Source organism: Lynx rufus, unplaced genomic scaffold (genome assembly GCF_022079265.1).
Source record: "Lynx rufus isolate CCGP_SWC_20201006 ecotype Redwood Valley unplaced genomic scaffold, mLynRuf1.p SCAF_10, whole genome shotgun sequence".
Classification (NCBI taxonomy): domain Eukaryota; kingdom Metazoa; phylum Chordata; class Mammalia; order Carnivora; family Felidae; genus Lynx; species Lynx rufus.
Genome location: NW_025814824.1, coordinates 59,972,958 through 59,985,953, shown reverse-complemented (window position 1 = coordinate 59,985,953; position 12,996 = coordinate 59,972,958). Strand labels below are relative to the sequence as shown.

The window sequence follows — 12,996 nt, the reverse complement described above, 5'->3', positions numbered from 1 at the left end:
CCCTCACCGCACACCAAATCTGCCAGAACCCTGATCTTGACTTCCAAGCCTCTAGAATTGTGAGAAATAAATTTTTGTTGTTTATAAGCTGCCCAGTCTATGGTATTCTGTTACAGAAGCTCCAAGGGACTAAGACAATAATAGTTCTCATCACTTGTCACTACTTTACACTTGGGTCTCCAGACCTCTTCCTATTACATGCCTGTGGGCATTTGAATTTGGGATCCCTGTTGCAAAACAAGTATGCTAATTCTCCACAGCAATATAGGAAAAGGGTCTTTTTCAATTTTGCAATTATGGCATTCAAGTTACTATTCTGTGAGTTGGAATGTGTTTTGAGGACAAGATTTATTAATATGAGGGTCACTTCCCTGCACTCCAAGGAGAGCTCTATCTGCCGACTTGGATGCGGATCTTTTGTGCTACACAACAAGAGAATGGGAAAAGAGGAGGAATGGAGAGACTAGGTTGGTCTATACTGTAAAGAGGAGCTGGGAAAGAGATGACCAAAAATGGACAAGGGAAGTCATACAGTTCACGGGTGAGTTCAGAGTAAGCTGCAGGGTAAGATGTTAGGAGAAGAAGGTAAATTTTTAAAAGCATTGTTATCAGATAAGAATTGGATCCCTGTTGGCGGAAGTAAAAGGTGTGCACACATGCGTAAATCCCCACAGAGACTGCACCACTGGGGACTCCAGCTTGTACTAGGGATATGGAGAGAGAGCCTAGCACACTTTCTCCATACACAGGAATGAATCCATTGTTGGCCTACCTCATCCATAGATAAACTCTCATGTTCTTCCTTTTCCTCCTCCTCCTCCTGCTCTTCTTCCACTTCATGTTCCTCCTCTTCCTCTTCCTCCTCTTCCTCTTCCTTCTTCTTTTTCTTCCTCCTCTTCTCCTTCTCCTTCTTTTTCTCCTCTTCCTCCTCTGTCTCCTCTTCTTGAACCATCACATTTTCCTGGTTCTGGGATGGTTTTAAGGAGCTGTCTCTTTTAACTTGCATTTCTTCTAACCCCTGAATAGACTCCTCACTGGACTCATCCATCTCGTCGCTCAGTACAGATTGTTCCTGCTGGCTCGCTGCCATCTCTTCATTTAAGGAAGACTCGATGTCTTGATCTTCTCCTTCCATCTCTTCCGCTAGCCTGGATGAACTTGTTCCTGCGCTTGCACTGTCCTCACTTCTGCTCATTTCCACTTTAGCTCTCTGTTTACTCCTCCGTTTTCTCATACTCTCCTGGAAGAGCTTTTCCTGTGCTTCTGTTGATGACCAACCCCAAAGCACAAGGAAAAAAATGTTACCAAGGTCACCTGGATTGGGCCTACCTGGCCAACAAATGTACAGAGTGAAGTCAGAGAGGATCAGATTGAATTATAATAGTGTTACCTGGTTCCCTGAATTTGAAAATGACTTCCCCATCCAAGGTCTACAAAGAAAAAACACAGGACACTGAGTGAGCAGCACTGCCTTTCCCAGAATGCCACTTCTAAGGGCATCTCTTTTAAGTAAAAGGACCCATCCCTCCCCTTCATCTGATACAGGCCTTGATTACTTATTTCACTGGGATAATCAGAGTATTCCCAAACCAGGGAATCAGTTTTCTTTAATCCCAAGCAGGCTAGCAAATCTTTTTATCACACAATAGGTGTTAATAAATAAACTCTCATTCTGACATTTTGGTAGTGATCTGGGGCAAAGAGCAAGAAAGTATAAATTGAGAGATGCAAACAGGCGGAAAGGAATCTGCTGCTCCCAGTGCTGGATGTGAACATACAGAATGAACATAATTTACATGACCTGGGAACCCCTTCATTAACCCTATAAATTCTGAATGAAGTCACGAATGTACTGTGTTGTGGATAATGTCGATAACATGACACAGTGTGGGCTGTAGAGTTTGCAGTCTGGATTTGAATCCCAGCTCCTTTCAAGCTGAGTTACCCTGGCCAAGTTCCTTAAGCCCCACGGGACTCAGTGTCCTCCCTTGTGACACGGAGATCCTAATGGCACCTAAACTTTAACCCAGGCAACCAGACTGATCTCAAAGCGCAGATGGTAAGCCCACCCTTGTATAACTTGAGCTCCACCTTAACCTAGGTACCATATGAAGCATTTACTAACAAGTGGAACAGAGGTCCATCCAGAGAGGAAGGATTCTCTGAGGATCTGGGGACCCTGTATATACAAGAAAGCCTCATCTAGTTTCAGTGTTTACCACAAGTATTTTCAGGTCTGGCCATACAAGACTCCGGCTGGGTGTGTGGGAAAAAGACAAACTCTAGGAGTGTTGGACCAGGACATTCCAGGTATTCATACATTTACCCAGGGAGCATTCATTGTGTCTGAATCATGTGCAAGACACTGTGCTAAAGGCAACTGAAGCTGAATCAAAATTAGTGAGGTGTACCTGCCCTTCAGGAAATACCCACTCTGGATGCTCTGTAACTGCTGTATTTGACTGCAATAGATATACAAACACATCCAGACAGAGAATGCCTGAATTCAGAACCCTTCAACCTCTTTTAATCTAAGCAAGAGATGGTCTCTTTTAGAAATGCCTCTAGCTTCTTCCTCCTTGATTTCCTGATAGATTCTCACTGGGCAGGAGTTAAGGAAGGTGTTCAAAGTTAAGGCCGATCAGAGCTAGAAGATATCCTCTCCCCTTTGCTCTTTGGTGAGGGGCTGGGTTTTTGCAGCCCTGTCCATACCTGTTCAAAGATCTCACGAACATAGAAATGTTGGCTAAGGGTGGAGCTGTAGGAGTTGAGTTCTCTCAGTGTGAGCACTGGGTACTCCATCACTTCCTTTGTCAGGGTCTTGTGGAAACACTCATACCTGGGAGGGAGGGAGCCAAGAACTAAGTACTGCAATCATTTGACAGTGCAATTTCATATCTGTGAATGGTCCTTACAGAATTAGATGTACAAAGGCATGAAGACTTAAGGTAATTCACAGAGAACTGTTTTTAATATTGAGAAATTGGAACCAATCTTAAAAAGCTAATCAATTGGGAGATGGTTAAACCATTATGAAGCATCCATATTAAAGAATTCTACATGGATATTAGAAAATAGAAAGATATCTGCAGTTATAGATCTATTTGCATTGGATGATCTAGACTTTATTTTTTATTTTATTTTTTTTTCAACGTTTATTTATTTTTGGGACAGAGAGAGACAGAGCATGAACGGGCGAGGGGCAGAGAGAGAGGGAGACACAGAATCGGAAACAGGCTCCAGGCTCTGAGCCATCAGCCCAGAGCCTGACGCGGGGCTCGAACTCACGGACCGCAAGATCGTGACCTGGCTGAAGTCGGACGCTTAACCGACTGTGCCACCCAGGCGCCCCTAGACTTTATTTTAAAACACTCTGTATGTGTATATATCCACATAAAATAATGTACATGTCCGCAAAAGGAAGATGTGGGCAGAAATGAGGGGAAATTTTCTACATGTTTGTATTGGTTAACTTTTTTTTCTTCTACAAAGAACACATATGTTTTAAAATTTCAAAAGGTAGTAGGAGGGCCCATCTCCTGACTTTTTAAAAAAATTTTTTTTAACATTTATTTTGAGACAGAGAGACAGAGCATGAACAGGGGAGGGTCAGAGAGAGAGGGAGACACAGAATCTGAAACAGGCTCCAGGCTCTGAGCTGTCAGCACAGAGCCTGACGCGGGGCTCAAACTCACAGACTGCGAGATCATGACCTGAGTTGAAGTCGGACGCTTAACCGACTGAGCCACCCAGTCGTCCCCTATCCCCTGACTTTTAAACTACATGGCCCTGGGGTGCCTGGGTGGCTCAGTCGGTTAAGCGTCTGACTTTGGCTCAGGTCATGATCTCACAGTTTGTGAATTCCAGACTAGCATCGGGTTCTGTGCTGACAGCTCAGAGCCTGGAGCCTGCTTCAGATTCTATGTCTCCCTCTCTCTCTGTCCCTTCCCTGCTCACACTCTGTCTTTGTCTCTCTCTCAAAAATAAATAAACCTTAAAAATTTTTGAAAAAAAAATTAAACCACATGGCCTTGAAATAGCCCTCCATAAACATTTCGGATCAAAGTTCTCCCTGGAAGCTTCTGTGTTGGCTGAAAGCAGACCTGCTAAGGACCAGTAGGAGATTCTCCAAAGCTAGAGGCAACATTTTCATCTTGAGCTTGCTAAGCACACCCTGGACTCCAAAGCAGGCAGCCTCTGACCTTGATTATGAATTTCAGGCCATCCCCTTCTGTCTTTTGGGGTCTGGCCTGCCTACCTGTGTTTCATATTCTTCAAAAAATCTTTGGCCTTTTCCAGGTGAAGCTTCAGTGTTTCCTCAAGGCTTTGCTGCCTCAGTTGGTCCAAGAGCTTATCAAGGTGGGCTTCCTGGGCCTGGAAGTCATCCCCAAAATAGGAAGAAGTAGATGCGAGTTACCAAAGCTCAGAGAGGGCATGTGAGTGGCATACAGAGACCCTGCCACTGCAGATGCAGGCACCCCAGGGCAAATGCAGGACTTTTTCCTATAAAAAGGGGCACCAAATGTGCCACCACATTTACCTTCAATATTCCAGGCTCTTCTCTCTGCCTATATTCTTCTCTGTCTACATCTCTGGAAACCAGCTCAGATGGGACTCCTCAGGGACTACCTGTCCCTTACACCCACCGGGCCCCGGCAGGCCCCCACTACACCTTCCCACGGTGCCTGCTCCTTGCTCTCCTTGTCACCAACTGTATTTGAAATCAGATGCTGGGTGTGCCCCTCCACTCCCTAGACCTTGTGAAGGCAGGTGGGGTGGGGGCCCAGATCATCTCCTGGGGCACAGGGTGACTGCTGTAAGTAAATGCCCCACACCCCTGGTCTGTCTGTCTCTTATGCACTCTCTTACAAACACATTTGGATCCAAGGACCCATCACTAGCCCAGACCTGACTCAGGTATAGATTTCTTCTATGACCATCCAGGCCCATGACCAAGGTGAGCCTTGGTTTCTCCATCTGTGCAGGTTTTTTAGCTTGAGGCTTTTACATTTGAGTCTAAGATAAGTTTGGGGTTAATTTTTATTTACGATGTGAAGTAAAAATGGTGGGATTTTTTTTTTTTCATTTTCTTTTTCTGGTTTTGCCTCTGAATGCTGGCTAAGGTTACAGGCACCAAACAGAGTCATCTGGGCGTTGACAACCTGGGTGTGGCCCTTTCCTCATTCCCTGCAGGGGCTCCCCTGGGTGCCAGGAGCCGCACCTGTTCCTCCAGGATGTGCTTCTGCCGCTGCTGTTCCATCCTCTTCTCCAGCTCTAGCTCCTGCTCGGACAGCGTGCTCTGATGTGCCTCCCACAGCCTCACGGCCTCTTGGAAGTAGCTGAGGAGATCCGAGCTCTGACATTCCGTCTGCTTGGCCAGGTCCTCGAAGGATTTCTGCAGGGGCAGAACCCAGAGAAGGGGCCCAGGGTGGGGAGAAGGCCCTGCCTCGTGGGGCTCCCTCACCAGCCAGTGGAGGTCCCACGTCGCCAAGGGCTGGCTGTCACTGCCTGGGCACCATCCTTCAGGGTCATCTTCCTGGATCCCACATTGGCTCACGGCCCTCCCTCCTCTGGGACAGCTTCTGGTCTGCCCAAAGCCAACCCTTCAGTTTGGCTGACCCCGAAGTCCCATCTTTAGACCTGTCCCATGCCCACTGAAGTCCCTCATGGGAACAAGGAGAAATTTCAGACCTAGAAGAAGGAAGAAGCCATCCTAGACACCAGCTTGGGCCCTTGGGTGGGCCACACCCATCTCAGCCTGGGAATCTTTCCTTCTTTGGAGTTCCTTGACTCTCAGCATCTGAGCCAACCACCACACTTTGCTGTTAAATCCGCACCTCTCCCCATTTTATAAATGTATTTTAGGCATTCATTGGGGCCAGGGGTCAGCAAACTTAGCCTGTGAACTGAATTTGGCCTTCGGTCTATTTTTGTTTGGCCCTGAGAGCTATGCATAGATTTTACATTTTTTAGCTGCAAAAAAAAAAAAAAAAAAAAAAAAAAAAAAATCAAAAGAAGATATTTACTAATGTGAAAATTATATGAAATTCAAATTTCAATGTCCACAAATGAATAAAACTTTACTGAAACACAGTCACACCCATTCGTTTCCGCACGGCCCCTGGCTGCTTTTGGGTGACAGCAGCAGAGCGAGAATTTGTTACAGAGACCTGACTGGCTCACAGAGAACTGAAATATTTACTATGTGGCCCTTGCAGAAAACGTTTGCTCACCCAGCTCCAGACTCTGAGCCTCTTGGGGCGGGGGCTTATTACTGCTCGTGGCCCTTCAGCGCCCAGACTCAGCAGGGGCTCCAAGGAGCACTCGCTACCTGAGTCCTGTGCAGCACGCGTGTCAGAGGGCAGCTGGGGTGTCGAGGATGAGCCTGGAGCGCCAAAGGGGCTGGCTGTGCAAAGGGGGATGGACTCACTAGTGACAGGAAAGTTGAAGGCCCCCGGACTCCTGGTCTTCTCACAGCCTGGCACTCCGGCTGACACCCCCTCCCCGCTCCCCAGCCGTGTGGGTCCCCAGCTACGCACGTCCAAGAGCTCCAGCTCCTCTTCCACCTTGCTCTGGAGTACTCCCACCATCTGGAAGAAGTATGGGCTCACCAGGCTCTCTGCCTCCTCCTCAGTGAAGGCTTTCCAGTCCAGCAGCTGCTTCTGGAGGGGAGCAAGGCCGAGCCTGGCTTAGGACCAGTGGGGGCTTGACCTCGGTGCCTGGCCCTGCTCCCCGAGGGCTGCCTCTCACCCAGCCTCAGGGGAGACACTCACAGTGGGGGAGATGGTCCATCTTTACGGTCCGCCCACCAAGGCCAGGTGCTGTGTGCTGTCCCTGTTGTCTCACTGAGTCCCCTGAAGGTGTTCCAATTAGCCCCGTTTCACAGATGAGGAAACCGAGGCTCAGAGAAGTGAAGGAACTTGCTGGAGGCCACACCTCTGGCAAGGGGTGGGGCCGGGATCTGAACTCAGAACCGACCTACCATAGACTCTACAGGTATAATCAGGCCTCAGTGCTGCTGCACATCAGACCCGGCTCCTATTTCCTAAAACTGAATTGTGTCAACTGGCAAGCAGGCTCTTCATATTAATAAAGCCTTGTTTTTTGCACAAAATCTACTATAAACCAATCTCCCCCAAAATGAAAACTTGTCCATAGTTGTATACTTCCGATGCTGCTGAATAGGAGTAACCAAGTGCCCTTCCTCTGTCAAGTCTAATACGCTCCTGGGGTGTGTGCTGACTTCAGCTTATCCCCTGCTGTGCCCGACAAAGGAAGGGAGGATGGGCACAAGGGTCAGCACCCAGGACTAAGGGCCACTGGGCTCCTGGGAGGTCCCAGGCAGCAGGGGGATGGGAGGAGGCTGTCAGGGTCATGGTCCTGGGAAGGTTCTCCTAGGGCAATGGTTTCCCTCCCTTCTCTCCCTCCAGGCTTTACTTCTGAGATTTGGCACCCTGATCAAGCTGACTGAGAGGCATGTGGCTGCCCCGAAGGCCACAGAGCAAATGGGCAGCCGTTGGGCCCTTTGCAGACTTGGTCTTCTCATCGCCAGATAGGGCCGGGGACACCCACCCTGCAGGAACTTGTAGGATTCAACGCGAGTGTCAGCCCACAGGGATGCAGCACCGGCCCCACACGGCACTGTAAAGCACTCTGCCTCCTGTGAATTCTGCTCACCTCTGAGTCTTGGTGGCAGAACAAAAGCTCTACAGACTCAGGAGGGGTGAAGTAGCAGGAACTTGTTGGAGCCAGGATGCAGGGAGAGGGCATATCGACAAAACATCTCCCTGCACCCCAGAAAACCAGGCATTGTAATCGAAGCAGTTTGTGAGTGAACTCACCGTCTCACTTGGTAACAGAGGCAGGCGGGGTGGACCAAAGGGCTGGGTGTGACAGCAGTGGTGGCGCTACTTATAAAAAGTGAAGCCCTGGAAATAACCTCCCCCCCATACGACCTCCACTGAATAAATAATGTCAAGTGCTGTAAGTGGTACAGATGGTCAAGGTTGAAGTCTGACATGATCAGAGAGTGTACAACTTCATCCGTGGGGTCAGGGAAGTCTTCCTGCAGGAGGTCATGCCGGGCTATACCTTGAGCGATGGGTGGGAATAACTGGGGGTGGGGAGTCCGGGCAGGGGGATGCCCAGAGGCCATTGAGGGCCTGGGGCACACGAGGAGGAAAAGCAGGGGATCCAGGCTGGAGAGGGGCAGGGGCGGGCCAGGAAGGGCACCCACCTTGCACTCCTGCACGCGGGCCAGGCACTCCTGCCAGGTCTTCTCGTACTGCAGGCGGATCTGCATCACGCAGCCCATGTGGTAGGCATCTCCATGGGCAGAAACAAAACATGTCAGCTGCTCTTCCAGAAGGAAGAGGGGAGATTAGAGTTTCCCCTTTGCAAGCAAGGCAGTGTCTCCCTTTAGGGAAGATAACTGAGGTGAGATCATTGGCCCAGAGGCTGGAATCTCCTTCCTTACCAAGTCCCAGACAGCCCAAGATAAGGACCTCAAATGAGTTGTCTTTATCTGTTCTGAATCCATTCTAACCCTCATTCTTGACTCCGTTTCAAGGCTAATAAAACCCTTTTCAGATGGCTGTACCAAATCATAAAACAAGGGTGCAAACTAATCAGAGTTTACAGATCGTGTCTGTGGTTAATTCCTTAAGTGAACGGACTAGCAGAACACTCAGATGCTGACTGATTGATTTTCTCTCCTACGCTTCTACTGCTTCCCACTTTACAATCAACTCAGCACAACTCTTGGTATCGAAGATAAGCAGCTGATGTTTAACGTTGCTGGCAGTTCTAGAAACTGAAAGACAGCACAAAGATGCTGCGGTGGTTGGTCTTTGACAAGGGCTGAGGAAGAGGACGGGGCGGAGGGAAGCTGGGGGTAGATTTAGGACCCCAGGGAGGGCAGACATGCGGTGGAACTGTGAGGAGAGGCTCTGAAGCTGGTTCCTCCATCCCCAGGGCAGCTTCCTAGGCCGGCACATCCTCACCCTGATCTGTTCTTCCACACTCCTGTACCGTGCTGACCTCTTCCCGCTCTGACCTCAACGTCTCCAGCTCAGAACTCTGCCCTGGGTTCCCACTCCCTCAGGACGCAGCCCAGCCTCCCCCACAAGGTCACGTGCCAGCACAGTCTGGCCCCTTGGCATGTTCCCGCCTCACCTGCCATGTTCTCCTTTCCCCCAAAGCCCCAGCTCTGTCTTGCCCCTGAGCCTCCTCATGTGTGCTATTCTTCCTTCCTGGAAAGCTCTCCCCAGCCCTGGGCTTGGCTGACTCTAACTTGCCTTGCAGTTCTTGACCGGATGATCACTTCCTTGGCAAGATCTTATATGACCCTTAACCAAGCTGTGACCCCAGAAATACGCTGGTCACCTGTCTGCTCTGCTGTAACAGCCTGCGTGGTCTGACTTCTGCTCTGGGCTGGAAACACCCAAGGGGTGATCCACCCTGTTGGTTACCAGGGCCCAGCACCATGTCCATCCGTAGGAGGTGCCTGATAAATGGCAGCCATTGCTATCATCTAGCATTGTAAGTATATCTTTGCAATTCTTTTTTTTGTTTAATGTTTTTATTTTTGAGACAGAGAGAGACAGAGCATGAGCAGGGGAGGGGCAGAGAGAAAGGGAGATGCAGAATCCAAAGCAGGCTCCAGGCTCTGAGCTGTCAGCACAGAGCCTGACGTGGGGCTCAAACCCACAGACTGTGAGATCGTGACCTGAGCCGAAGTCAGACGCTCAACCGACTGAGCCACCCAGGTGCCCCTACCTTTGCAATTCTAAACCTGAGAGCCCTGGGAGCAATGGTGGGTACTATTAACCAAAGTACCCAGGTCAAGTGCAGGTGTGACACTTCATCAGCTGTGTGACTGTGGGCGGGATACTTCACCTCTCTGAGTCCTTCTCTATCACAGGGGGACAATGATACCACTGACCTTACCAGTTGCTGTCAGCCCCAAAGGAGATGGAAATATCATATATCTTCTAAAGCAAGGCTTGACAAACTTTTTCTATAAAGAGCTAGATAGTAGATATTGCCGGCTTTGCCAGCCATAACGTTTGTGTTGCAACTACTTGTTTCTGCTATTGTAGAGCAGAAGTGGCCAGACACAATATATAAGCAAAGGAGATCAGCTGTGCTCCAGTGAAACTTATTTGCAGACAAGCAGGGACCCATGGGTAGGAGTTTGAGGGCCTTTGATATAGAGCATTTTTAAATATTACCATTTATTATTGAACACTCTCCATGTAAGCCAGGCATTGGACTACAACTGGACTGCAGGCTGTAATTCTCATAGCAACTCCACAAGGTAGGTACCTTGATTATTCCTCTTGAGATCCCTATGTTATACAGGAGCAGTTTAAAGCCAAGAGACACCATGACTCCCCCAGGGTCACAGAGCTGGGACAACACAGAGCTGGGGGTAAAACCCACATCTCTCTGACTGCAAGAACACATGTTTGGCATCTCACATGCTTAGGATCTGACCCCCAAGCTGTCCTCACAGGAGGTCATTGGAGCCATTGCTCTGACTCCTTGCTGGGGTCAAGGTTCAGGGGTCAGAGTGTGTGGCTGGTGTGGCTGCCAGCTGGGCAGTGACCAGGAAGCTGTGGGAGGGAGGAAGAGGGCTCCACCAGGCAAGGTTTCAGAGATCCTACATGAACTCCCACAAATTCACTCTTCCATCTACATTCCCTCCTTCCTCCAGGGGGACTTGCCCTCACCCCTGAATTCATGATAGACTCTCACAGAAATGATTGGCTACTACTCGAACAGAGTTCTGAAGAGACCCGAGTGGAATCCCACAAACCTCACTCACCGAGGTGCTTATTTAGGGAGTTGAGAGAAGAATGCCATTCAGTCAGCTGAGCTTTGCTGTAATTGGGGGGCAGAAGGTCACTGGGGAAGGAAGATATGACAAGTAAGCCATGCTTGGGTAAAATGTTCACTTACCAGAATTGGTAGCATCTTCAAGGAATGTAGCCCCAGAGTAGTATCTATATAAATACTGAAGAAACAAATGATGTGCTGGGGATTCCTGATGCCAAAAAATATCACTCATAAAAGGTCTTTTTTAATATCAACAAGTCTGTTATTTAGAAAATCAAATTGAATTTTCCTAATGGGAAAAAAACCAAACAATTCACATCACTTGACAAAGAAAGGAAGTCTACGTCTAGGAATAGAATCCAAGATAACGATATGAAAAGCATACAAAGTTTATGCATTAAGAGAGTTGCTTAACAGTACTGTTTATAAGCACTCAAAAAAATCATAAATAAATTTCATATCCAACAACAGGGATCTAAGTAAAGTACAGTGAATTCTCTTCTGAAGTCATTAAAAATAGTGTTGCAGGGGGGCTCCTGGGTGGCTCAGTCACTTGAGTGGCCAACTTCAGCTCAGGTCATGATCTCAGGGTTTATGAGTCTGAGCCCCACATCAGGCTCTGTGCTGTCAACCTGTCAGCCAGAGCAGAGGCTCCTTGGGATCCTCTGTCCCCCTCTCTCTGCGCCTCCCCCACTTGTGCTCTCCACAAAATAAATAAATATATTTTAAAAAGTACTGTGGTAGGGGCACCTGGGAGGCTCACTCAGTTAAGCTTCCAACTCTTGATTTCTGCTCAGGTCATGATCTCAGGAAGGGTGAGATCTAGCCCTGCACTGGGGCTTTGCACTGATGGTGCAGAGCCTGTTTGAGATTCTCTCTCTCTTCCTCTCTGCCCTACCCCCCAAAACCCCCTGTCTGCCCCTCCCCTCTGGCTTGCTTGCCTTCGCTCTCTCAAAGAAAAAAAAAATAGTGTGGCAGATTGAAAGATGGACAATATCATTAGCTCCTCCCATCGGTCTATTTCTCCACCCCTGGGGCTGGGCTTGGCCCCGTGATTTGCTTTGGCCAATGAGACATTAGCAAACAAGTGGAGGCAGAGTTGGAAAGGCTTGGGTATTTGCCTTGCCCTCTCCTGTTACCGGCAGACTCTGCCACCACCACCAGGCCTCCCAGCTGGGATTAGCCTCCTGGAGACTGAGAGAGCAAGTGGAAAGAACCTCAGCTGCCCCAGCCTAGGCTCCAGATACAGGAGTGAGGCCACTCTAGACCATCCAGGCCCAGCCAAGCTAACGCAGACCAGAGGGAACGCCTTGTGGGAAACAGCCCGCAGAATAGCGAGAAAGAAGAAATTGTGGTTGTTTTAAGCCACTAAATTTTGGGTGGTGTTTAACGGTGTGGAAAGATGCGCATGGCTAGGAGGACTATATAATTTATTGCCAAACCAGGACATTTTTGACAATGGAGAGGGATTCTACTAATGATTATACTAGCACAAGACATGTAACCCAGGATGGTCTTAGGCACCCTACTTATTCATGGTGGGACAGTAAAGAGCAAAAGATAGCTACAAGAGTGTGCACGGCATCGTCTCAAAGCTAAACATTATACTAAATGCAGTATTATATGCTGGGTTGGGTTCTGGAATAGAAAAAGGACAATGGTAGAAAAACTGGTGTATTCTGAAAAAGTCTGGTGTTTAGTTAATGGGAATGCATCGAAGTTATCAACGGGAATTCTCCCAGGACTTTGGAAAACTCTCTCACAGGGGCCCTGGGAATCTTATCAAGACTGCCCAGCCCTGAGCCACCACTGCCCACAAGCCTGCAGAGGTTCCGTGCATGAGCAGAGAAGCAAGGATTCCTACAAGGTCTGGGGCCCTGGGGTTTCAGAAGTAAGGCCTGGAGCTATGGGTCAGGATGGGGTATGGAATCCCATATGAGGCAGTTCCCTGGGTTGGATTAGAAGTCTCCCTGGCTGCTTGACAGGTCAGGAAGGCATAGGTGGGTATCTACACAGCGTGCTTTGTGGGTGTTATCAAGACCTCCTCGCGCAAACAAACCACAAACCCAAACCTTCGCTCTAGACACTCGCTGGAATTCTATGATCAAGGCTTTGCAACTTTAAGTTGTACGTTCCAGCCTGTGTTTGTAGTATACA

At 48.7% G+C, this 12,996-nt stretch overlaps 1 protein-coding gene across 1 annotated transcript in view; it reads right to left on the bottom strand.

Moving 5' to 3' along the window:
• Nucleotides 1-12,996, bottom strand: part of CCDC180 (coiled-coil domain containing 180) — a 61,070-nt gene that overhangs the window by 34,927 nt on the left and 13,147 nt on the right. Inside the window, exons 10-17 of the mRNA XM_047098990.1 lie at nt 10,829-10,908; nt 8,237-8,325; nt 6,540-6,662; nt 5,222-5,395; nt 4,259-4,374; nt 2,713-2,839; nt 1,391-1,430; nt 773-1,263 (exon numbers count right to left, since the gene is read on the bottom strand). Of these exons, the coding sequence (XP_046954946.1) occupies nt 773-1,263; nt 1,391-1,430; nt 2,713-2,839; nt 4,259-4,374; nt 5,222-5,395; nt 6,540-6,662; nt 8,237-8,325; nt 10,829-10,908 (1,240 nt within the window). The remainder of the gene's footprint in view (nt 1-772; nt 1,264-1,390; nt 1,431-2,712; nt 2,840-4,258; nt 4,375-5,221; nt 5,396-6,539; nt 6,663-8,236; nt 8,326-10,828; nt 10,909-12,996) is intronic.